The sequence below is a fragment of the Chelonia mydas genome, chromosome 1 (genome assembly GCF_015237465.2).
Source record: "Chelonia mydas isolate rCheMyd1 chromosome 1, rCheMyd1.pri.v2, whole genome shotgun sequence".
Taxonomy (NCBI): Eukaryota; Metazoa; Chordata; order Testudines; family Cheloniidae; genus Chelonia; species Chelonia mydas.
Window position 1 is genome coordinate 135518986 of NC_057849.1, and position 27547 is coordinate 135546532.

Below are 27547 nucleotides of genomic sequence, written 5' to 3' on the forward strand. Positions count from 1 at the left end.
TTTCACTCTTGATATCAAGAAGACTAAAGTGCTCTAAGACGTGCGTAAGCATTGACAATCACATTCAGGATAATTTGAAGATCTTTCTCTGAGTGGGCAAAGATTGCATTGTCACCAGCATACTGAAGTTTCACAATAGATGTTGTGGAGATCTTACTCTTGGCTTTCAGCCTGCTACGTCTGAACAGCTTTCCGTCCATTCTGTAAATGATTTCAACCCCAGCGGTAATCTTCCTAGCAATTAGGTAAAGAATGACTGCAATAAAAACCGCAAACATTGTTGGAGCGATGATACAGCCCTGTTTTGACTCCTGTTTGTACTTTGAAAGGTTCGCTCTGGGAGCCAGTGTTGCTCAGAATAGTCGCTTTCATGTTATCATGAAGCAATTTTAGGACACTGGATGTCCTGATAAATACAGCAGTCTTAGAACATATAGTCCAGAGGGCACAGCAATTCACTGAATCAAAGGCTTTAGTTAGATCCATAAAAGCCATGTACAGTGGTCGGTTTTGCTCCCGACACTTTTCTTGCAGCTGCCGTGCTGTGAAGATCATATCCACAGTTCCACGACATGGTTTCCAACTGAGAATAAAAATCTTCCTTTACAGTTTCATCGGCATCCAGTGTTGGTGCATAGGCGCTCACAATAGTTGCCTGTTGATTTCTGGTGAGCCTCAATCGGAGTGTCGTAAACCGCTCATTGATGCCAACTGGTACCTCAGAGATGCACCTGACAAGCTTGTTCTTTATAGCAAAGCCCACTCTGTGCAATCGGGGTTCATCTGTAGAATTTCCCTACCAGAAGTAGGTGTATCCTCCTTTCTCCTCCCTCACCTGTCCTGATCCCATCTAGACCTGCTGCCTTGTTGTTCATCTGCTTGGTGGCATTGTGTACCTCATACAAATTGGGAGGGTCTCTGAGCTCATCCATAAATGGTCGTTGAGGGATTTGCTCAAGGACTTCATCTGCAACCATAGAATTACAGTTAAGGAGGCCTTTAAAATTTCCTTTCCAGTGAGAATTGATGGCTTCGTTGTCCTTCAGAAGTGTGGTTCCGTCCTTAGAGTGAAGAGGGTCCATACCGTGGCAAATAGGCTCATAAATAACCTTGGTGGCACTAAAGAAATCACATGTATTGTGGATATCTGTGAAATGTTGGAGTTCTTGCCTTTTATCAGTCCACCATTTGTTCTTGAGTTCTCTGGTTTTATGTTGGACTTCTGCCCTCGCCATGGCATGGGCTTCTCTCTCTTTATATTACACTTTATGTTGTTCTGCCAAGCACGAAATGCCATTCTCTTCTCATTGGTGAGTTGCTCAATTTCAGCATCATTCTTGTCAAAACAGTTGTGATGTTTTCTGGTTTGGTAGCCTATGGTTGCCTCACAGGCATTGATGATTACTGTTTTCAACTGGCTCCAATGTTCCTCAGTTTCTTCCGGAAACTCTGTTGGGAGCTTTTCTTCTAAGACTGCTTGGAAATGGTCACGCTTAATAGGGTCCTTCAAATCTTGAACCTTCAACTTGCGCCTGACCTGCTTCTTTTGCAGCCTCCATTTGGGAGCGATCTTAATTTTCGTTGTGGATCGAATAAGGCGATGATCAGTCCAACAGTCATCAGCACTTGTCATTGCTCTTATGAGAAGCACATCACTACGATCTTTGGCACAAACTCTGACATAGTTGAGGAGATGCCAGTGCTTTGACCGTGGGTGTCTCCAAGATGTTTTGAACTTTTCCTTTTGTTGGAAAAGAGTGTTTGTAATAAGTAGTTCACGTTCAGCACACTTGGTCAGGAGCAGAATTCTATTTGAATTGCTTTCGCCAACTCCTTCTTTCCCGATTATTCCTTTCCACAGGTTTGAGACTTGTCCAACACGTGCATTGAAATCCCCCAGAAGGATGATCTTGTCTTCTGTAGGGGTCTCTGATAAAAGAACAAACATGTAAGAACTGAAGTGTACTCTTCATGCTACTGTTAAACATCAGTAACAATATCAATGACCCACTATTTTCCCCTCACCCCCACATGTTAAAACAATTCTTATGCTGTCCACCAACTCTTCAGGAAATTAGGATTTTTGCATTTGCTCTTGTAAAACACCCAACTTGCTTTAATTGAGAGAGAAAATAAATGTAAATAAATAATTTAATAAGTGTACAGTGTTTAATAATGTGATCACATATTATTTGTGCTACAAAACCTCTGCCTCATTCAGTGCACAGGTAAGACTGAAGAGAAGTGCAAGAAGAGAAAGGATGTTCTGCTGTTTAAGGCACTGGACTGGCACCCAAGAGAACTGGGTCCTATTCCGAACTCTGCTACAGACTTCCTACGTGAAGATGGAAAAACTATCATAAGTACTCAAATTGGGGCTGAATTAAGGTTATACAAGCAACCTTAATTCTGACAGTTGCCAGTTTCAGTGGGTTTTGGATCAGGTCTGTATGGCACGCCAAACATTCTGCAGATATAGGGTCTGGCCGCAGAGTTTGAAGAACACAACAAAATCTCATTATTTTTTTTAAAGAATAAAATCTAGCCCTTTTGGTTGCAATATTAGCCTTCATATGGTAAATCGATATAAATGGTAAATACACTGCTGTTACCATTACAGCTTTTTGTCTGCTTTAATAAAGAATCTGCTACAGCACCAAGGTGGAAGAAGTGTGAACTCTCTTCTTACCACTCCAGTAACCGTTATGGAACATTCACTTCCAAACATAATTTTGACTGTCCTGAACTATTACAGTTCTTAACTGGTATTTTTACTGAATGTTTTTGAGAATATAGAGCAATTTATATAGTCAGGATACTAGGTCTTAAACATTCAGAGGTTGAACAGAGTTTTCATACGACAGCAAAGTTAGGAAAAAAAAGAGAATGTTTTTATATAAAATATATATCTATATGATAGGATTAGTGATCTTAATTTCATTCAGAAAATGTACCTATTAATTATGTTTCCATGCTTAATATCCAGCATCCATTGTCTCTAGATTCTTAGTGACCTGTCATCCAAGTGTCCTAGTGATTTCTGTTTAAAAGTCAAGGTTCACTAAAGTTAAAAAATAAGAAAAAAAATTGAGGGAAAAGAAAAATGGATAATGAACTACATAGCAATCATTCATCTGTTCAAGTGTGTGAGTGTACTGTTAAAAATCAAATTCATTTTTTTGTTTCAATGCAAAATTCATTACAGAACTGGAAAAGCTGCTAGTCTCTATGTACCTTGTTTATTTATATTATTTATAACAACATATATAAATGTCTCTTGTTGCGTTTTTAGCCCATCTGTTTTATTCCTGAAAGTTGTCACTATTAAAAGGACTAATAAACTTCACATAGAGTTTTAAAATACCCTACCTGCTTTTACACTTTGTCCCAATTAAGACGATACAGTAATATACTCATTATAAACATTAGCTCCCTAAAGACCAACAGAACAATCAACACTGCATAAGTTAGGGCTTGTCTACACTATAAAATTAAGTCAACTTTATCGCAGGAGTGGGTGGGTGAGATTCTGTGGCCTGCGTTGTGCGGGAGGTCGGACTAGATGATCATAATGGTCCCTTCTGACCTTAGTATCTATGAATAATTCGACCTCGAACCTCCAAATTAATTAAGTTGATTGTGCGTGGCCGCACCATGCTCACTGTCTTGATGAAGTGCATCCTCACTAGCAGTACCTGCATCGATGCACAAACTAGTGTACCGTCGGTAGCTATCTGTAGCGGGGCGGTCACCCCACTCCAGCTCAGAAGGGGTTAAAAGCCAGCCCTTGGAGGGAGCTGGGGCCTGAGAGAAAAGGCTAGGCTGATCGGGGAAGCAGCAACAGCTGGGGCCACGCTCCAATCAGTCCACAGCTGGCCCTATTAAAAGGGCTGGGAGCCAGGAGCTCAGTCACTCTCTCTCGTTCATGAGAGAAGAACCTGGCTTCCTGGGAGGGAAGGGTACCTGAGGAGAGTAGTGCTGGGGAAAGGCAAGAGGGGCTGGGGCGCTCCAGCCTTGTAACTCCCCAGGCTGCAGGCCTTGTGCCAGGCCTACAGAGGTACTGAGGCTGCAGAGATGTAGCCTGGGGTTAGACAAAGGCAGCAGGTCCTATCCCCTTGCCGATGATGAGTGGTTTACAGACTGCAGTCTGCCCCAGTGAGCGGGGGCTAGATGATGACTGGCAGTAGCCACTGAGGCCAGGTGGGTTTAGAGGGTGGGGGTTCCCCTGGGAGGGGAGACCCAGAGCGGGGGTACTGCAGGGGCAGAACCCTGAGGTAAAGGGCACCAGGATCCAGGCGGGACACGGGGCTTGAGGCAGGTGATCCACCAGCATGGAAAGGGCGCTCTGGGCTGAAATCGAGCTAATAGATAACCAGCAGGAGGCACCGCACTGAGTCTCGCCTTGCTACACTATCCCAAAGTGCAGTTTGCTGCAGTGTGTTTTGGGAAGTTTTGTGCAATGCCTCCTGGGACCAAAACATTGTCACAGGGGAGAATGGGAACATTGTGTCGGCATCCCATGATGCACTGTGCTCAACGGCAAACAACCCAGTGGTTTTTGCGCCTTAAAACCGCCGCACATACACCATAACCCCAGAAGCATGGAGCCTGCTCAGTTGTGCACTCTTTCTGTGAGCATCTCAAACGCCTTGCGCCTTCTCCTGCAGTATTTCCAGATCCCGAAGTAGGGTCCGCCTTGCAGAACATAGTCATGTCCTGCAAGCAGCCCTGCTGCAAGCCATTGAAAAAAACAATTCACAGTTGCTGCTGGCATTCACAGAGGAGCTGCACTCTACTGAGTGCCGTTTCTGGTCCTGTGAAACAAGCGCTGACTGGTGGGACTGCATCGTTTTGCAGGTATGGGATGACGAGCAGTGGCTGCAGACCTTTCAAATGCGGAAGGCCACCTTCCAGGAACTTTGTGCAGAACTTTCCCGTGCCCTGTAGTTCAGCAACACAAAAATGAGAGCTCCTTTGACAATGGAGAAGCGAGTGGTGATCGCTATTTGGAAGCTTGCAACACCAGATAGTTACAGGTCAGTGGGGAATCAGTTTGGAGTAGGTAAATCAACCGTGGGAGCTGCTGTGCTCCAACTGTGCAGGGCCATTAATCAGTTTCTGCTACGAAGGGTAGTGAGGCTGGGAAATGTGCAGGACATAGTGGATGGTTTTGCCATGATGGGGTTTCCTAATTGCAGTGGGGCGATAGATGTCACGCATATCCCCATCCTGGCACCAGACCACCTTGCCAAAGAATACATAAACCAAAAGAGATAATTGTCAATGGTGTTGCAAGCACTGGTGGATCACAGGGGGCATTTCACCAACATCAGCGTAGGATGGTCAGGAAAGGCTCATGACGCGCACATCTTTAGAAACTCTGGTCTGTTCAAAAAGCTGAACTCGGGGGCTTTCTTTCCAGACCACACAATGAACATTGATGACATTGAAATGCCTATAGTTATCCTGGGGACCCAGCCTACCCCTTCGTCCCATGGCTCATGAAGCCATACGCCAGCTGGACAGCAGTAAGGAATGGTTCAACTATAGGCTCAGCAAGTGCAGAATGGTGGTTGAATGTGCCTTTGGTTATTTGAAAGGGTGCTGGAGAAGTTTAGTAACAAGGTTGGACCTTAGTGAAGAGAACATCCCCATGGCTATAGCTACCTGCTGTGTGCTCCATAATGTCTGTGGGGAAAAAAACGGGGGGAATTTTCCACAGGGGCGAGCAGTTGAGACTGATCGCATGGCAGCCATTTTTGGACAGCCAGACACTAGGGGAATAAGAAGAGCACAGCAAAGGGTGCTGCGTATCTGCGAGGCTTTGAAAAGCCGTTTCAATAATGAGCTGCTTGTCTGCATTGTGCTTTCCCAAACCTTCACCTGCTATGTATCACTGTCCCTTTAAAGCCAACCCCCCACCCAAGCCCACTGCTTCTACTCAATAAAGAATATTTATTTCTCGAATCCATGTACTTTATTTAACAAACATAAGTAACGAGGGAGAACAGGGGAAAAAAAAAAGGTAACCGTGGGGGAAAAGGGGTTGTAAAGTTGGAATGGGAGAAAAATTTTCAGCTGTGTAACATAACACCGCATTCCAGACCATCAAAGATCTGTGAATGGGCACCTTCTGTTCCTTGTACCCTCCCCCTGAGTTAAGTGAAAGGGATGATGGACGTTTTGCCCATGCCTCATGGAACGCTTGGAGGAGGGTGACTCTGCACCAGGTGATGCTGGCTGGCTGTCCCCCAGGGTCTTCAGAGGGACTTTACCCTCCTGCTTCTGTTCCTGCAGTTCAACCAGACACCTCAACACGTCTGCTTGGTCCCTCATAATCCAAAGCATCTCATCCTCTGCTGCACGCTCTTGCTTATTGGAGACTTTCCTGTTCTCCATGTCCATGTCTGAACTTCTCAGACAGTGAAATCCTCCATGCTCTCAGCTCTGTGTCAGCTGTCCAGGAGGTGTTCATTATCTCAGTGAACATGTCCTCCTGCATTCTCTTTCTCCTCCTCCTAATCAGTGAAAGTCTGCTTTCAGGTATTGATGACATGCTGAAGGACACATTTCCAGCTGTCAGTCATGGGAAAAAATAAAGGAGCCATTGTACATGAATAAAATGTTTCCATAGCAAGGCCGTTTTCATAAAAAACCCCAAACCCTTATTACACTAGGTGCAAGCCATAACATAATCAGAATCCGTAACTGTTCACTGTGCCATTTTGCTGTTCCAGCCATGGTGAATGTGCCTCCCCACCCCGGTCATGGGTGACCGCACTTTTAATGAAGTTTATGGCAGGCTCATGTCGGGAAAAGAGAGAGCTAGTCGAACAATGGCCCTTCCCCATAGCACCACGGGAAGCCGTTTTCACTCCCAAATTGTGGAAGCTCTCATGTGGGGCCCCAGTCCCCTATTAGCTACTTTAAACTACTTGCCAACCAATGCCGAGCACAGTAAAGGCAGATTAATGGCTGCATGGTTTGGCGATCCGGAATGTGTGTTTGGGGGGGTCTACATGCCCTCTTTTATTTTTTTCTTGTAGGAGCACTTTTAATGAGAACTTCCCCCATTTCCCCTAGGTGACCCTATATGATGTCCGTCTCCTGGGGGTAACAGAGACGGAAAGGAAGGAGACGCTGCAAGTGTCTGGGTATAGACCTGGTCCTTATGCTGTTATGTTGTGTACCGCAATGATGCCAGCAGAATTAATTCAAGAGTTGCATGGGAAAGTGTGCTACCATGGTGGAAGAAATAAGACTGCCCTGCCCAGAAACCTTCTGCAAAGGATCGCAGAGTACATCCATGAAAGTTTCCTAGAGATATCCATGGAGGATTCCCAGGCTATCCCAGTCCACGTAAACAGTCTTTTCCGAGGGCCACTCTCTGCATAACTGGAGCAGCCTCTTGTAAGCAGAGAATCATAGCATCTCACTTTTTCTTCACAGTAAACATTCAATACCACCAAATGTGTGCGCCCGCTAAAGTTTAACTGGACTTTGATTGTAACTGTATACTCATCAGAGGTGCCTTCCCCAGCATCATGGTTGGCCACTGTGATGTCCTGCGACCCACAGGGCTCCAGGGTTAAAAATATGTCCTGGCTCTCAGGGAGAATGGATCCCATTCTCCTCCTCCTCTTCTGCATCCACCATATCATCCTTCTTGTTGTCCCTAGACTCTCTCACCTGTGAGGTGTTCACATTGCTTGTGGGGGTGCTGGTAGGATCACCCCGGAGAATCGCATGCAGCTTGTTGTAGAACTGACGTGTGTGGTTCAGCACCAGAACGACTGTTTGCCTTCCTTGCCTTCTGGTACGTTTGGTGAAATTCTTTTATTTTTACATGGCACTGCTATGTGTCCCTCGTGTAGCCGTTCTCCCCCATTCCACGAGTGCTCTTTGCATAGATGTCAGCGTTTCTTCTGCTGGATCGGAGCTCTGTCTGCACAGACTTTTCTTCCTACGCAGCGATGAGATCCACTACCTCCTGTGCAGACCCGGCTTGAGCGCGTTTGGGACATGTAGTCTCCATGATCAGCTGTGTTCAAGCTGGCATGCTCCCAGTGCTAATCAAACAGGAAATGGGAAATCAAAAATTCCCAGGGCTTTATCAGGGGAGGGGCTGTTTCCTGTGTACCTGGCTGCAGTGCAGCAGAGTTGAGAATGATCTCCAGAGTGATCACAGATGAGCATTGTGGGACACCACCCTGGTGGCCAATTAAGTCGAATTACACAATGCTGTGTCTGCACTACCTCGCAGTTGACCCATTAAAATGGAATTAAGTGCTACACCTCTCGCAGAGGTGGATTACAGAAGTTGACATTAGAGGCAATTTAGGTTGGAGTAAAGGACCTGGTAGTGTAGACACATACATTAACAAGTTGACTTAAGGCGGCTTTCTTTGACCTAACTTTTTAGTATAGACCAGGCCTTAGAAAATGTTTCCTGAGCTCCACCTGCACATACAAGGTTCAGCATTGACATGTTTTTATATGATGGCTTGTTTTGGCCTGTTCTACAGGACTCTCTCTGTAAGAAGTAGCAGTGAGTGGAACCTTTTGTGTGCTTTGCTGAGCTCTTTTCCTTGGTGATGGAACAGTGTGGAACATTTGTTTTTATGTGGCTATTGAAGCTGATAGTAAATATTATCCATGTCGTGGCAAGTTTTTCATAAAGAGTACCAGACTATAGTCCTCCTAAGACAAATACAACTTTATGGCCCTGAGTCAGCAAAGTATCTAAGCTTGTGTGACTTTAAACCCATGGGAGTTCCATTTATTTCAGTGGGACTAACCAGGGGTTAAAGTTAAGCATTTGCGTAGGTATTTTGCTGTAAAATGGAACATTTATCACAGAAGATTACTATAATATTCTTAAATTATTTTGCTTATGGAAGCCTAAAGCGGAAACAGAATGGCCATCATTTGACTAAGGTAAAAAAGCAAAGTGATTCTGTATTTATTGATCTTGATAGGAAAAAGCACCTCCCTTGTGATTACAGCTGGGTTTTTAAAAAAATAATTTGTTTGAAAATTTTCCTTTTAAAAAAAATCAATGAGTTGTTCAAAAATAGAAAAATGTTGACCCAGGTCATCTTATGACTCCCTCCCCCCCCCGCTCTCAAACAGCACAACTCACCTACATTTCCCGCAATCCTCCCTGCCATAGTGCACGTACAGATCTAAAAAACACCCGTCTCATATCAGCCATGGGACCCTCCTTTGGTTCACCAAGCTGTTCACAGTGAAATACAGAAGCATCTTTCCCCAAATCCCTGTACGGTATCCTTCCCTGTCTGCTGTTCCGTGCTTGAATCAGAGAACATTAGTCAAGATTTTCAAAGCTGATTGAGACAGATACCTCTGTAATTTGAATGGGAGTTGTGAGGCTACTTGCCCTACTCTGCTTTGAAAATCTTAGCCATCAGTTTTACTCACCCTCTGTATAATGACTAGAAATCTAATAGTTTCTATTCCCTTTATCCTCCTCATAAGGCTCAAACACTCCACAGTCTACATAGAGATGTGTTATCATAAACGTACTTCTATAATGGTTTCAATCCAAGAATCTCAAAGCACTTTCCCAATATAAATTTAGCCCCTGAGGTGGGGAGTTATAACCACCCTCATTTTAAAGATAGGTTTCAGAGTAACAGCCGTGTTAGTCTGTATTCGCAAAAAGAAAAGGAGGACTTGTGGCACCTTAGAGACTAACCAATTTATTTGAGCATGAGCTTTCGTGAGCTACAGCTCACTTCATCGGATGCATACTGTGGAAATCGCAGAAAACATTATATACACAGACACCATGAAACAATACCTCCTCCCACCCCACTCTCCTGCTGGTAATAGCTTATCTAAAGTGATCATCAAGTTGGGCCATTTCCAGCACAAATCCAGGTTTTCTCACCCTCCGCCTTCCCACAAACAAACTCACTTTCTTGCTGGTAATAGCCCATCCAAAGTGACCACTGTCTTCACAATGCGTATGATAATCAAGGTGGGCCATTTCCTGCAGAAACCCAACACTCTCACAAATCTTGGGAGACAGGCCAGTCCTTGCCTACAGACAACCCCCCAACCTGAAGCGAATACTCACCAACAACCACATACCACACAACAGAACCACTAACCACAGTATGCATCCGATGAAGTGAGCTGTAGCTCACGAAAGCTCATGCTCAGATAAATTGGTTAGTCTCTAAGGTGCCACAAGTCCTCCTTTTCATTTTAAAGATAGAGAAGCTGAAGCTAAGAAAGGCTAAATGACATGTCCCAGGTGGAGGACATGGTCTGTTAAAGAGCTGGGAACTCTAGAGAGTTTTTCCTTTCCATCATGCACCTTAACCCCATCCACTCAACTCAAAACTGTCCCTAGAGCCATAGTAGCACAGTATGGACAAAGTGAGGTGGTTGCCGGGTCAAGTGAAACTTGTTTGTAGAACCTCAACTTAGAGTTACCAGGCTTGCAAAGATCTGTAGCCATTTTAAATGAGCACAAAAGTCTAATAAAATTTAAAATGAATCGGTAGTGGGGATCTTCAAGTCTTTCCCTCCTGGGAATTAGAATAAATTTATTCTATCATACTACTTGTTGCTTTTAATTTCCAGAATTTAGTTTGTCATGTAAGCAGCTGAGATTAATTTTGATAAATATTTTACTGTCTTTTTAAACTCTGGACACTAAAAGTTCATGCTTGGGTGATTGTGCATTTACACAGAGTTAAGGGAGACTTTGTCACAAGAGCCATGGTTCATATAAATTTATTGTGTTTTTTATGCAGCAGAACCATTTTATTGTAGCCAGGATCCACATAATTTTACTACCTATTGCATATTTTATTTCGGTGTAAAAAGTTAGGAGGGAAGGTTTAATGGAAATAAGTGCAAATCCATTTCTGAATTGTATTAAAATACTTATCTATATTGGGATAACCAACATTTAAAAACATTTTGTATAATAAAAGATTAATAATTTCTTTAATAACATAATACATTATAGTTGATATGCTCCACCTTCAGTTTTGATTTTCAGAGTATGTGTTGGCTCTGACACAAAAAGATTCAGATACACTTGCAATTTCTGTACAGGAAAACCTTGCCCCTATTGTGTACCATCAAGAGAGGCTATAGGTGAATTGGGGGCATTTAATGTCATGTGCCTTGCCTGATTCACTGAGATTTAATGAAAGTTAATACATTTTTGTCCACACTTTTTAACAGTTCTGCTGACTATCAATCTGCAGTTTTTGGTCTCCATGATACAAATATTGTAACCTACTGAACTAAGGTAACAGTGCATGGCTGCATACAATAGAGATGGAACACTCCAACTTCTGCACTGCTGCAAAACACATGGCTTTAGCACTTGAGCTAAAGCAGAAATCTCAATTGACTGTTGGTACTACAAAGATTTATATTCTCTTTTCAGTTCAACCTCTAGAAAATTAGACTTTTACAAATGGATGAATACTTGAGTTAATCTGACCTCAGAGTCCTCGCCAGATTCCAACTTGGATAATTATGTTCTGTCTACATAAAACTCTTCTTTTAATTTCAATTGCATATTGGAAAGGAAGGATAGTGTAGTGGCTCGATACAAAACTGAGAGTCAGGGCATCTGGGTTCTATTGACAGCTATGCCACAGGCATTTTCTAAAATTTTTCATAGATATGTTGAAAGTAGAAGATAATGGATAAATGAGCAGAGATATTTAGATTAATATTTAATGCATTTAAAGAATCGTGACTTTTGAAAAAGAAATATATTAAAAAAAGAAGAAAAAAAAAGGAATCCTAATGTTCATTAAATTGATATTATTACCAAGATACCGATTTGCACCAAACAGAAGACAGACTCTGTGGAAGCTTTCCCACACTTGTGTGGGAAGACTGACAGACACACATGACTGTCTTTGAGTGCTAGATGAACCTCATGTTACTTGAGAAGCTGATATGTTTTCTCATTTGCTTGACTGTAGGGCCAGGTCTACACTACCACTTTGGTATAACTTACATCGCTCAGGGGTGTGAATAATGTGAATAAACCACTCTCTGGACATAAGTTGCAGAACCTAAGTGCCTGTGTGGATAGGGCTATGTCGGTGGGAGATCTGCTCCTGCCATCATAGCTATCACCTCTTGTGGAGGTGGATTTATTATGCCAATGGGAGAGCTCTTTCCTGTTGGCATAAAGTGTTTTCACCAGATATGCTACAGCAGCACAGCTGCACCAATGTAGTGCTTCTAATGTAGACTAGTCCTAAGAGGCAAAAGTGGAAAAAAATAAATAACATTGTGGACTAAGTCCTGCTTGTCTCAGTCAGGTACTTTAATTCTATTGATTTCAATCAGATTAGGCACCTGAATAATAAAATTAGGATGGCCCATGTACAGCTGTGTTTCAGAGGGTGACAAGTCTTAATATCCAAATGCAGGTGAGCTGATACTCTGGGAAAATATATGAAGCAGTTAAGCAGATAAGCAAATAATGGATTTATAAAGGATGTTAATTTTCAAATATAGCTTTTTAGGAAGCCTTTTAAAATAAGGGTAAAAATGTTGACATGCTTTTTATTGCTACATTCCCAGTCTAATGAGCTATACCTGTGTATTAAAATCTCACTACCTAATGCTGTATTTGCTCTCACAAGTTGAATTCACCGTTTTTGTATAAATTTGATACAAACTAGTTCATGTGAGAAAGAAATACCTCAAATAATTCCAAATTGATGAACGTTTTTTGCCAGGTCATTGGCCAAATAGGAAGAAAAAGAATGGAAGGAGGTTTCAAAATATATTACAGCTTCCTCTCTTTTTATCTGCAAGGACTTATTACACTATCTTAAAAACGTGTTAGAAAATTTAGTTTAGTGAAGACACTTGGGTTTCCTTTTTAAAGGAAAGGTAGAATCAAACATCAGCAAATTGAATTGTTAGGATCCATCAGAAATGTGGAACCCCTGTTTTCCTGAAAACAATTTCCTGTTGCCTGTGTTTAGAGACTTTTCAGGATAGAGGCCTTCTGAATTTTCCAACGTGCTTCTCATTGGATTATCCAGTCACGTCTTCAGCAAAACATGCAGAGAGGGAAGATAGGGATTTGTTTGTACAGTTGTCCTATCTGAAACAGGAAGGCTAAGCACAGAGGAACTGGATTCTTTTCACCAACATAGCTCTGTGAAAACCGTTTTAAATATAACAAGTGTATCAGTAATCTTGCAAGTTCTTCCGTCGCTAATTCATTAGTGTAAATCAACGTAATGTTCATAACCAGCCCTGGCTCAAAATATTTGAAATCTTTTGTCCAACCATGCTGGCCGCACATAGGGTGACCAGACAGCAAATGTGAAAAATCAGGACAGGGGATGGGAGGTAATAGGAGCCTATATAAGAAAAAGACCCAAAAATCGTGACACTCCCTATAAAATCAGGACATCTGGTCACCCTAGCCACACATCCTAACTTACCATTCTTTGTAACTTCTTCTTATAATATTTTTGCACAATCTGTTTTCTGTTACCCCAGCTGTAAGAATCTTTCCATTGTCTGTTCATTGCTAACAGTTTTCTGCCTATGTTCAGAGATTGTATCTATAAAACTACAGTATGCACAATATTTTCTTCTTCTTTTAAATCTATCTCTACAATATTCTTTTAAAAAAATCCTTGAAAACCTTCATAAATATGTGAGATCCTTTCTGGGATATGTTAAATTGCAGATGTAATAATATTCAGTATTGGCATCTTTTTACACTGTTCAGAACTTTTTGAACTTTTTAAAAAATAAAGCAGTTGTACTCATTTGGCCACAAAAGGATAAAATAAGATTGTGGAGGAGTACTTTTCTTCCTGAGACATAGAGGTGATGTGAAGCAGCCTCATTTATACGTGACCCTCATTCTCAGGTCATGTCTACACTAGAGAATATTATGAAAAAATTCTTACCAGTGCTATGATCACTTTTAGTAGGAGATTGGTTTTGACTTAATGAAAGGACTGGTTTCTAGTGCCTTTTTACTGGTGGGTGTTCTACAGTTCAGAAGGAATTGTATAAACCAGTGGTTCTCAACCAGGGGTACATAGAGATCTTCTGGGCGTACATCAACTCATCTAGATGTTTGTCTAGTTTTACAACAAGCTATATAAAAGCACTAGTGAAGTCAGTACAAACTAAAATTTCATACTAGCAATGACTTGTGTATACTGCTCTGTATATTATACACTGAAATTTAAGTATAATATTTATATTCCAATCAATTTATTTTATGATTATATGGTAAAATTGAGAAAGGAAGCAATTTGTCAGTAATAGTGTGCTGTGACACTTTTTTTATTTTTATGTCTGTATCCTGGAGATGGCAGGAACTGTCTAATATGATCTTTAAACTCGGGAGTAATTTTTTGAACTGGGAGAACCTTTCACACTCCCTCTTTTGTAATGAAATACCTATGCTTGATAAATTTCAGTTATTCCTGAATTTTAGCCATTTTTAGATGATCTAGGCAATGGATACTTTTGTGCACCCAGTGCATTGACAGCAATGCACATAGTGTTGTGCTGCTGTATACCATACAGTTAACCTCAGTCAAAAATGGAACCAGAAAAACCAGACTTTCGAGATGGTTTATCTCCATCCTTCCACTGGATCCCCTGGAGGCAGCTGAATAACTAGCTAAAGTCTTAATAACATCTCTCTCACTCACACACCACCATTCCTCTTCCCCCCGCCCCCCCATTTCCATCCTTACAAATAAAACTCCAAAGCTTTTTAGAAATCCATTTAAATGTTATGCAAAAGCTTTATTAAAATAATGATGTGGGCTGATGTGATGATTTCTAAAGCAAATGATTTGTTTTTCTTTCATCTGATGGCCTGCTGGGCAAGGGCAAACCTGTACTAAAGTTAATCACCCCCCACCAAGGTGTGTTCAGATGGATGGGGAAGATAGAAAATACTAATTTGACCTGAGAACAAGTGGATGTTTTCTGTCTCTTAGCTTTTCTAAATGGGTTAGTCCACCCTCTAATGTAAAGACAAAATAGCTGTTATGCTTAAACAGAGCACACAAGTTTTTTTTTTTTTTTTTTATAGGGGAAAAGGCAACATGCCGCATTTATTCAGAATACAGCAATTAGCATATGCTTTTTAGTTACATACATATATATACTGTGCACACAGTTTTGCTAGTTGATGTTTATAGTTACCAGTTTAGAGTCTGGATTGATTTAGTGGCCAGCCAGATTGGTTGCAGCGGGGAGCCGGGTGTGATATATGGAATTTTTGTTTAATTCCTAAAGCTTGTAACATTGATATAAAAACTTTTTCCGCAAAGGCCCCCCCCGACCATTATCGGGATCTATTATTGGTGCTGTTAGTTTTAGTGGGAAATACTTTTACCCATTTTGAAAAGGAATTAATTATTACTAACAAGCACTGAAATTCTTTTTTACTTTTTGGCAATTTGTTAATAAAATTAATCTGAACCCTCTGCCAGGGCCCAAGCCTCCGTTGTTGCATCATGGGTTGCCAGTGAGGAGGTTGTGCTTTATTTTGTGCACACCAAATGCAATTCCTTACCTATGTTATATCATCCTCTGTTTTTCTATTTTGCCATTTGTTTTAAGCTATTTAAGGTTCCTATAAAATGTATACTGTATATAGCTAAAACATAACCAGTTATATAGCACAGTACCCATGTACAACAAAGCTGTTGCCACTCATTAATTATGTGTATTACATTAGCAACTAGGAATCCCAGTCTGGGCTCCATTGTGGTGGGCAAAGTAAAGGCGGTTTCAGAGTAGCAGCCGTGTTAGTCTGTATCCACAAAAAGAACAGAGTACTTGTGGCACCTTAGAGACTAACAAATTTATCTGAGCATAAGCTTTCATGAGCTACACAGCTCACTTCATCGGATGCGTGCAGTGGAATACAGTGGGGAGATTTTATATACACAGGGAACATGAAACAATAGGTGTTACCATACACACTGAAACGAGAGTGATCAGGTAAGGTGAGCCTGTTTCAGTGAGCTTGAGGTAGGTGACAGATGGGCAAAACAGACAAGCTGGATGTGGGAGTATGAGATAACAAAATGAATAGAGTAGAGCAAAACAGGAGAAACCATAGCTTCCTACTTGCTTAACCAGTGAAAGTCCAAATGGTGATTCTCTCATCAGTTCTCTGCCCAGCCAGTCAACCCAATGCCATTCAATAAATATCTTTGATTCCACCTGCTCCTGCACTTTCACCTGCTACTCTCCTTCTAGAAAACTAGCCTCAGGGTATGTCTATACTGGCAGAGTTACAGCGCCATTCAGAGAGCGCTGAAGGGAAACCGCTGTTGTGGATCAATATGCTGCTCACTCTGACTAACACATCACAAGTGGCAGTGGAGTTGTTCCTTAAACTACAAAGGCAAGAGAAGTGCAACATTGATCTCACCACACGTAGTGGCTCTGACATGAGATTGCTTGTGGCATTCACGGAGGTGCTGATCACAATGGACCGCCACTTTTGGAGTTGGGAAACAAGCACTGAGTGGTGGGATGCACGTCTGGGATGACGAGCAGTGGCTGCGGAACTTTCGGATGAGGAAAGCCACATTCATGGGACTGTGTGATGAGCTGGCCCCAGCCCTGCGGCGTAAGGACACGAGAATGAGAGCTGCCCTGTCATTGGAGAAACGTGTGGTGATAGCACTGCGGAAGCTGGTTACTCCAGTCTGCTACCGATCGGTCGCTAACCAGTTTGGAGTGGGAAAGTTGACCATTGAACTCGTGTTGATGGAAGTGTGCAGGGCCACTAATTGCATCCTGCTCCAAAAGACCGTGACTCTGGGCAACGTGCTTGACATTGTGGATGGCTTTGTACAAATGGGCTTCCCTAACTGCGGAGGGGTAATAGATGGCAAGCATATTCCAATTCTGGTACCAGACCACCTAGCCACCAAGTACATTAATCAGAAGGGGTATTTCTCTATGGTTCTCCAGGCGCTTGTGGATCACTGTGGGTGTTTCACGGACATTAACGCAGCTGGTCTAGAAAGGTGCATCATGCACGCATCTTTTGGAACACTGGCCTGTTCAGGAAGCTGCAAGCAGGGGCTTTCTTCCCGGACCAGAAGATCACCATAGGGGAAGTCAAAATGCCCATTGCAATCCTGGGAGACCCTGCCTACTCCTTAATGCTGTGGCTTATGAAGCCATACACGGGGCACTTTGACAGCAGCAAGGAGCCGTTCAACAATAGGCTGAGCAAGTGCAGAATGACTTTTGAGTGTGCTTTTGGCCATTTAAAGGCCCGCTGGTGCTGCCTACATGGGAGGCTGGACCTGTCCGATAACAATATTCCTATGCCTATAGCCACATGCTGTACACTCTGTAATATTTGTGAAGGGAAGGGTGAAAGCTTCATTCAGAGCTGGACTGTTGAGGCTCAGTGCCTGGAGGCTGAATTTGAACAGGCAGAGACCAGGGCTATTAGAGGGACACAGCGCGGGGCCATAAGGATCTGGGATGCCTTGAAGCAGAAATTTGAAGGTGAAAGCCACTAATATTTGTTGCTATGCTCAGGAGTGCAGTGCTTGTAATGCTAGGGGATGATTGTGATTGGTGCAGATTATCTCTGAAGTTTTAAAAAATTGCCTGTTGCTTTGCAGAGCTGTGTTTGCTTTCAATTAATAGGATAAAGATTGCTTTCAAACCAACACAATTCTTTTATTAAAAAACAACAACCAGAGGAGAGAGACAAACAAAAAACACATCAGCACTATGGGGGAAGGGAGAAGGGAGGATCCCAGGAGGAGGTGGGATCCCGAGACGGTTAAAGATTTGTATATGTCCAAGTATCATATGCAGCCTTCTCCTTTGGAGTACACTGCGGCATGTACTGTACTTCAGCAGGGCTAAACTGCAGAGAGACGGGTGTTGAGTACTGGGAGTCCACAGCGCTGGACTGTGACAGGGGAGGAGTGGAAAGCAGCGGGTACAGACTGGAGCCAGGAGGTTGATAAGAGTGTGTTGGTGGTGTCTGGGGGCGCATGGGAAAGAGTCTTGCAACAGCGGCTGCAGGGGAGGGCGGGTGCAGAGCTGCTCAGTTTGCAGTGCTAGTATCGCCTGGAGTGTGTCCGCTCTGTAATGTTTAAGAGCCGCTCCGTGGCTTCATTCTGGCGCGCTGTGTTCTCCTTTAGTTCCCTCTTTTCACTGTCCCACCACTCCTTCAATTCTTGTTTTTTGGCCATGGAGTGCATCGTGACATCACGCAGAAAGTCCTCTTTAGTTCTTCGTGGCCACTTTTTCTAACTCTGCACAGCCGTTCAGCTGGCGATAACCAAGAGGGATTCTGGGCTCCCAAGATTATATCTGTGAAGCGAAAATGCAACATTTTACAGAAGCAGTATTATTTGCAACATACAGACCACTGATTCAGTGATTTAAAACACAGCCGCTATTCACATATCTGTCACTAACTGGCTGACCCAGGCAAGCACACATGAGCCACAAGACCCCCAAAATGGTGAGTTACCCCTGGGCTGGGGAAATCAAAGTTCCAGGACCATACTGTACACGGGGCCCGTGGCTCTTGGAGCCAGCACTGTGGGGGGCCCGAAGATCGACATTGCTATGTTTATCCCCACAGCATGAGCCTGAGTCAGTCGGTCCAGGCTCTGAGACTCGCTGCTGTGGGGTTGCTTTTTGTTTTGTTTTGCTGGGTAGACATACTCTCAGTTTTGGTCTGCATTTCAAACTTGCCCATAGAGAATGTTTATTTAGCTGAAGGCCAGGTGAACCGAATGAAGAAAAAGTAAATTTGTCTTCTCCATAGACAAGGATGTTGAGGTCTAATAAACAGAGTAGGTGAATTTGCACAAATAGTTGCTAACTTGTGCGTGTGTTTGAGAGAGGAGTTTAATTTCAAGCCTGTCTAACGTTTCACAAGAATATTTTGCTGCAATAGTTTTAGGGTATTTATGCTTTTTATTTTGTAGTTAGAATGATTATCTGAATTATTGTTGGACAGAGATAGTGATAATTAATACCTCCTATTTATAGTGCAGCTTTCACCCCAAAAAGCTTTCATAGACTGTATGCTCACAGGGATCGTTTCACCTACTAATGAAATGCAGTCACCTCTTGGGTGGAAACATGTTAACTATTTTATAGCAGCAATGCTACGCTGCAGTGTTTTTTGAAGGAGTAATAAATAACTACTTATCTATTTTAAATTCAGCAGTATTCAGGTATACAGAGTGACCTGAACTGAATTGCTCACTTTTAATAAAGCGCTGCAAACAGACTTGTGAGTTTTTAGTTCTAGAAGACTTCTCTACTTCAATACGCAATGCAAGTTTCCTAAGAGGAAAGAGTGAGAAGTATTTTATAAAGTGTGTATTTTTTCTCCTTTAGGTCACAGAACTTTGTGGGGCAAAACGTGTGGGTTATTTTGGTCCGGCTCAGTTTTATGTTGCTTTGAAACTAATTGCTGCAGCGCAGTCTGGCCTTCCAGTACGGATAGAGAGCATTAAAAGTGGTAAGTAGCTCACTTTGCTTAGTGTGCTATGAACTTGTTCTTTAATTTCTTTAACATTCGTTGTACATTATTTGCTTCAGTTAGTTTTTCTTCCAACCTGTTTGTAAAGCAAAATCCTATTTATTTATTTATTTATTTATTTATACACACACACACACACACACACACACACACACACACACACACACTTTAGGGGGAGGAAGGGAAGAGGTGAAGGTAGTTTTATAATGCATCAGTTATGGGTAGAAATTTACAATGAAATTCCTGGAGTTCTATGTGCAAAGTTGTTACATGGATAGAAAAGTACAAATTGCTTCTGCATCCATAAAAGCATTATAGAAATAACAGGACAGTTGACAGTCATCATTGTGGGTCCATTTTTGCCACCCTCACTCATGCTGTGTGGTACTTTAGACTTAAAAGTTCTGCTCAGGCTGATCTCTGCAACTACATGGAGCCCTATTGAAGTTGGGGCTCCTTGGGAAGTCAGAGGTCTGTCTGTGCAGAACACCTTGCCAGAGTGGGGCCTTTCTTTGCAAGTAGACCTGTTGAAATGAATCGGTACAGGTAGCAAAATCACTCCCTTTTCAGTAAATGTTACATCAGGAGTTCTCAAACTTAACTGCACCGTAACCCCCTTCTGACAACAAAAATTACTCCAGGACTCCAGGATGGGGGACCAAAACCTGAGCCGGCCTGCGCCCCACCACCCTGGGTGGGGTGGGGTAGGGGGAGGGGAAGGAAAGCCAAAGCCCAAGAGCTTCAGCCCCAGTCAGGGGGCCCTGCCACCCAGGGCTGAAGCCGTGGGGTTTTGGCTTTGGCCCTGGGTGGTGGGGCTCGGGCTTTAGCTTTGGCCCCAGACTCCAGCAAGTCTAATGCCAGCCCTGGCGACCCCATTAAAATAGGGTGGCGACCCACTTTGGGGTGGCGACCCACAGTTTGAGAACCACGGTGTAAGATTTCAGAGTAACAGCCGTGTTAGTCTGTATTCTCAAAAAGAAAAGGAGTACTTGGTGGCACCTTAGAGACTAACCAATTTATTTGAGCATAAGCTTTCGTGAGCTACAGCTCCGATGCATCTGATGAAGTGAGCTGTAGCTCACGAAAGCTTATGCTCTAATAAATTGGTTAGTCTCTAAGGTGCCATAAGTACTCCTTTTCTTTTCACGGTGTAAGAGTGTCCATTGGAAATCATTTCAAACATATTTTCTGTTCAGATTCCATTGTAACTTGATGTTAAGTACACCCTGTCTGCAGAAAAAATATTTTTTAAAAGAAACTTTTTAAAAATCCCAAGTGGATAGGCTGGAAGAACATTTTTACTGGTGAGATCCTAAAAAATGGAAATAATTAGATCCATGGTGCCACCTGCACTGCCAGCCCAGAAGCAAAGGATTTAAACTTTAAAGAGGGCGCCTCAAATTTTTATCCTCTTCTGGGCCTGTTATGTCTGTTTGACCTTCCAGTTTAGCACAGCTTTTGCTGAACTCCCACTAACCAGGGATCCATCCAAAGGCATCTGATGTAATGAAGTGATTTTAGTACTAAAATGTAAACTGCTTCAGGTAGAATAGGAATTCCAAGCTCTCACTTCCATAGCTATCTTGTGCTATTTTGTCATTCTTGATCCTTCTCTTTGACTGAAATATTATTCTTGAAATCCTTGAAAAGAACTCACTTGGGTGTCAATCAGAATCAAGGCATTATTAATTAGGATAGGTTTTCAGTTGAACTAGAGTTATCAAGGTATTTATATTGATCTTGCAGAAATAAGCTTTAGCCTAGGAAACATACAACATGGCAGTGCCATATTTGAAAACCTTACTGTATGTGTTTTGTAGCAGGATCACAGATTTGATGCCTTTTTTACTTCCAAATCAAACTTTAATTTTTTAAAACTATCCCCGTGTGTGTTTTAATTTGCCATTATACCTTCAAAATTGCATTTGATAGAGATCCCAGTTCCTAGCCTTTGTGATCTTCCACCAGTAAATCCAGAACACTGCATTTGTTGAGACTGCTGTTGTGTGTATGCATATTGGACCCTATTCTTCCTGCTGTCTTTGCTATTGCATCATTGTGAGCCAGCAGGGGAGTGAAAATTAAATGGTCAAGAATCTTATCTAAAGAACTTCTAAAACTAGGCTCCTAAATATGTTGTTTGATCATCAAGCCTGGGAGCTGGGATTTTCACATTGTTCTTTTTTTTTAAATGTAACCTTCAAAACAAAGGCAGAAGCAAACAACAAAAAAATCCAAACCAACAAGTAAACCATAAATCTGTCAAGGGGACATTATTAAATAGAAATTTCGGGGTGACTTTCGGTCAGATTCCTGCTCTGTCTATCCTAAGCATCTTTTTCGGACAATAAGGTTAATTTGAGGAGAAATTGGCTACTTCAGCAATCTGAATCAAGTGAGATTCAAAGTGTATGTTTCACAAATACAGCAGCTGGAAATACTGCATAGATTTGAATGAACAATGGTCTTTGGATTGATATCCCACTTACTTGCTGAAATGTTTCCGGGTTTCAAAAGCACTAACTACATTGTCCTCAGAAACACAGTAGAGCTGTTGGAATGGATGAGTGATGTACAGCAAAAGTAGATTGATTTCATAGCAACAGCTGTATGTATAAGTGATTGTAAAGATGCTATTGTGTTTTACTTGATTCCAGGAGCCTTTATTCTGTTAGTAAGTTATAAGATCAATACAACAAAACAATGTGGAGAAGTGGAAGTTTGCAACAATAGGATGATAAATTTCCTTAGAACAGTATTTGATTTTTGGATGTTGCATGAGTTTATAAGTGTCACTCTTCAGTTCTTCTGAGCTATGGTAAATGGTAGCATTTCTGACACCACAGTCTTACTAGGCTTTGAATTGGTCTGTTTAACTTGGTGCTTTTTTTTCTGTTCTAGTGACAGCATGGAGCATACAGTGATCTTGCCCTAATAAATTGATTGCTCCCATAATTTCTTCTGGAAACTACTTGTAGACAACAATGAACAACATATGTAATGGTGCTGGCTAGGGTTCAGACCAGAAATGAGTTTGAGACTTGGCTTCGTACTGTGAATGAGGCACCTCTCTCTTTTTACAGTAATAAAATATCTAGTGAATACACCTTTGGATCATCATAATATTTGCTATTAAGACACAAATAATTCCAGAAGTTCCATAGGTTATTTTTTTTCATTCTTAGTGCTATTTCTTATTTTATAGTTTAACTTTTAATTGGGTTTGCACTGCGGTACTGCTTCAAAGAATTGTAATATGCTGTAGTCTCATTTGAACTTCTCTTTCTTTCTGTTAATGAAGAATTGCCTCTTCCTCGGTTTATGGCACTGAAAAATGACATTGAAATGAGATATGGAAATGCAGGAGAAATACATGGAGTCAAATTTCAGATTCCACATGCAACCTTGGAAAAAAATTCCTTCAAAAGATCAGATGAAGGGGATAAAAAGGTAACAAGGCTCTATTTAAGGCAAATATGTTAGTGTATAGTGCAACTTTACGGTCCAATCCTGCAAACAGTTACACTCACGCATGCTTATTCCATTAGTTCAATGGGACTTCATGCAAGGTTAACTCAATTATGTGAATAATTATTGGCAGGATTTTGCTCTTATGTTGATATTCTCTTGTACCAACTGTATCCCAAGAGGATTTTGTTTGCAAGAACTTTTATAGAATTATGTATTTTATAGAATTTATATATCTATAAAATTCCAGGATTGTAACTCTGTCTGTCAATCTGAAGCCTAGCATGTCTGTTAAATCTGTGTAATGTGATGGAAATGGCTACAAGCATGTTCGAGAGCTCTTTTTGTTTAGAATATCACCAGGTTCAATCATCACTGGGATTCAGGGTCTGTTACCATCCAGTTTTTAAATTCTCAGCCATTTTAACAAATTACATTAATTGTGACACAGGTTTTCAGCTATAGTAAGGCATGTGTCTTTGTCATGCCAAGAATCCTAGACCATTGTGATATCAGAAGTAACTCAATCAATCACCACCCTTACTCTACAGCAAATTTGCACGCAACAGTTTTATTGGTTGTGTGAGGGAGACTGTACAGATGATAGATCACTTGGTTCAGCTCACGCACAAATCAACACAACTTGCCCTGTGTCACAAACTCAGAGGACTCGTGCTCTCTCTCGGCTCTGTATGGTCCCTAGGAGGAACCCCCTTCAGTATGACAGCCCTTCTCGGTGGTTTACTCTCTCTCTGGGGTTAAGCCATAGGCCCCTCCACATCCTGGAACATTACTTCTCTGAGGCTTCAGCACGCCTGTCTCCCCCTGTACCCCCTCAGGGAGTCCACTCGCTGTGGACCCCCTCAGGGTGTCCACTCCCAGAGGGAATAGTGCAACCCTGATCTCTAGATTGCAGTGGCTCTCAGCCAGCATAAAACAGGAGGGTTTATTGAGCATCTGAACCCAGCACAGAAAACTTTCTGGGCCCTTGAGCCTAGCAACCCTCAGCACAGTACATCTAGGTCTCTCCTGCATCCAGATGGGCTCTGCTGCTCCCTCTCCCCAGCCTAGAAGCCCTCTCCTTCCAGCTGATCATCCAATATCATCTCCCCCAACAGCTCCTCCCCGTCCTTTTATCTTTGGTCCCAGGTAAACAGGTCGCTTGGGCCCTCTTTCTTCCATCCTTTGTTCCCCACTGTCTGGAACCGTCTGGTCAGGTCACTGGGGTACTCTCTCCTCAGCCCTTTGTCCTCCCACTAGCCAGAACTGGTTAACAGCTAAGCTGGGATGGACCTCCTGGTCACCAGGTCACTGGTCGCTAGGGTCCCCCATCTCCAGGCAGTTGTCTGGGGTCCTGGCTGCTAGGCGAGGTCACACCTGGTCCTCTGTAACAACAAACCCTCTTCCACCACCTCGTTAAATGCACAGCGCACATGGAAACAGAGTATTCATGCAAAACACTAAGAAAATCCCCCACTTCGTCAGACCCAGCAAAATGCACACATTCTTTCTCCCCCCACCCATATTTACCATAAAGTCATTCCTGTGGGTCATCATTTGTTAGAGCTGTAATATTCTTTGCAAAGGTTCCTGTTCGAATGTTGTTTTTCAGAGACTTTGCTTTTGTAGTTCAAGATTGTTGTTTTTTAGGGAGGGGAGAGAAGGATGCAGAGGGGAAAAGTAGAAAACTGCCTTGGTTTAAAAAACAACCAAACTAATGAGTCTCTATCATAAGTACAATCCCTAATGATGACATAATTAATGAAAAGAGTGATGCTGGAAGGCTAAGAGAACAGACAGCCCTTCATGACTCCTGTCAAGCTGTCTGGAGTGGCTCAAGAGTGTGAGTACCAACATCAGGGCAGACTGTTAAGCAGGATACAAACCCCAGATTGGTTGTGTTCTTCGTGTATGTGCAGTGTGCTTCAGGTGGCACATGACCAGGATTCATCCCTGAAATTGGTCCATTGGTTGGATCATTAGCTTCCCTGTCCTGGGATGCGTACTGATGGGAAATGTGAGGTGAATGCTGATCCATGGCCCCCAGATTGGTTGTGAGTTCTATATTTAGATTTCAACAACTAATTATCAAGTGTGAACTCCTTAGGCACCATAACAGCCTTAACATGGAGTTAGACAGTCCCCTTGGGTACTCTGATCAATCTGGCTACCCAGATAGTGATAGATGGTCCCTAACACCAAAGTTCACAGCACTATTCAAATTAGTTCCCTTTCCAAAGGACCAGTTGCTTACCCTTGGTCAATTGCACCTTAGATCTCACACCAATGGCAATGTTTTTAGCCAATCCTATGATCAACTATCTAAAGAATCATTAACTAGGAAAAGGAAATAAGAGAGTTATTTACAAGGTTAAAAGCAGATAAACATACAGTCTTAGGTTCCAAAAGGTGATAGAAGCTGCTGTAATGTGCAAACTCTGTATGTCCTTTAGGGCTAACCCAGGCTAAGCAACTGGGATCCCTGACACATGCTTAGAAATCTTGCCCTCCTAATATCCTAGCAACATAGAGATATAGCCCTGTTCTACACTACGAGTTTAGGTCGAATTTAGCAGCATTAGATCGATTTAACCCTGCACCCGTCCACCCGACGAAGCCATTTATGTCAACTTAAAGGGCTCTTAAAATCGATTTCTGTACTTCTTCCCGATGAGGGGATTAGCGCTAAAGTCGACATCGCCAGGTCGAATTTGGGGGTAGTGTGGATGCAATTCGACGGTATTGGCCTCCAAGAGCTATCCCAGAGTGCTCCATTGTGACCGCCTGGACAGCACTCTCAACTCATATGCACTGGCCAGGTAGACAAGAAAAGCCCTGTGAACTTTTGAATTTCATTTCCTGTTTGGCCAGCGTGGCAAGCTGATCAGCACAGGTGACCATGCAGAGCTCATCAGCACAGGTGACCATGGAGTCCCAGAATTGCAAAAGAGCTCTGGCATGGACCGAACGGGAGGTACTGGATCTGATCGCTGTATGGGGAGATGAATCCGTGTTATCAGAACTCTGTTCCAAAAGACTAAATGGCAAAATATTTGAAAAAATCTCCAAGGACATGAAGGACAGAGGCTATAACAGGGACCCGCAGCAGTGCCGCGTGAAACTTAAGGAACTCAGGCAAGCCTACCAAAAAGCCAAAGAGTCAAATGGCCCCTCCGGGTCAGACCCCCAGACATGCTGCTTCTATGATGAGCTGCATGCAATTCTAGGGGGTGCCCCTACAACCACCCCACCCCTGTACATGGACTCCTGCAAGGGAGTCTCACGCAATAGGGATGAAGATTTGGGGGACCAGGAGGGGGAGGTTGAAGATAGCACACAGCAGGCAAGTGGAGAAACCGTTCTTCCCAACAACCAGGAACTGTTTATCACCCTGGGGACAATACCCTCCCAACCTGAGCTCCCGGACCTTGAAGGCGGAGAAGGCACCTCTGGTGAGTATACCTTTGTAAATATAATACGTGGTTTAAAAGCAAGCATGTTTAATGATTAATTTGCCCTGAAGACTTGGGATGCATTTGCGGCCAGTACAGCTACTGGAAAAGTTTGTTAACGTGTCTGGGGATGGAGCGGAAATCCTCCAGGGACATCTCCATGAAGCTCTCCTGGAGGTACTCCCAAAGCCTTTGCAAAAGGTTTCTGGGGAGTGCAGCCTTATTGCCTCCTCCATGGTAGGACAGTTTACCACGCCAGGTCAGTAACATGTAGTCTGGAATCATTGCACAAGAAAGCATGGCAACATATGGTCCCGGTGTTTGCTGGCATTCAAGCAATATCCGTTCTTTATCTCTCTCTGTTATCCTCAGGAGAGTAATATCATTCATGGTCACCTGGTTGAAATAGAGGAATTTTATTAAGGGGACATTCAGAGGTGGCCATTCCTGCTGGGCTGTTTGCCTGTGGCTGAAAAGAAATCATCCCCACTGTTAGCCACACGGTGAGGAGAGGGGTGACGCGATCATCCCAGAGAATTGGCTGTGTGGGGGGGTTAGTTGGGTTTGTGCTGCATGTTAACCCGAAAACCGCAGCCCCTCTTTTTTAATGGCTAACCCATTTTAAATGGCCAAACCCAACGGGTGCTTGGTAGGGGAAATGAGACGCTGCTGTTTGAAACCATTCTCCATGTTATGAAGGTTAACTTACCTTGGCTGGCTTACCATGGCTGCCTACAAGCTGAAGTCTGGTGCCCAGCCCTGCGTATGTGGTCTCTCAGACCAAACCGGCAGGCCCTCAATATAAGAGGAAAAATGTGACCTTATAAAGAAAGCACATGTGCTCTGTAATGTTAACAGCTTGGTTCACCGTGAAAGAGTTTACCCACTGTTCTCTAAAATGTGTCTTTTTAAATACTACTCTCCCTTTTTTTCCTCCCACAGCTGCAAATGTTTCAACACTCCTCCTATCATCTCCGTCCCAGAGGCTGGAGCAGATAAGAAGGCGAAAAAACAGCACTCGCAATGAAATGTTCTCTGAGCTCATGCAGTCCTCCCGCACTGAAAGAGC

The 27547-nt window shown here is 42.8% G+C and overlaps 1 protein-coding gene across 22 annotated transcripts in view; it reads left to right on the plus strand.

The window, feature by feature from the left end:
- The window catches only part of REPS2 (RALBP1 associated Eps domain containing 2), a 144687-nt gene that overhangs the window by 17826 nt on the left and 99314 nt on the right, over positions 1 to 27547 (plus strand). For all 22 annotated transcript variants that reach the window (XM_043537900.1, XM_043537886.1, XM_043537885.1 and 19 more), the window contains exons 2-3: positions 19414 to 19537; positions 22860 to 23008. In XM_043537900.1, coding sequence (XP_043393835.1) covers positions 19414 to 19537; positions 22860 to 23008 — 273 coding nt within the window. The remainder of the gene's footprint in view (positions 1 to 19413; positions 19538 to 22859; positions 23009 to 27547) is intronic.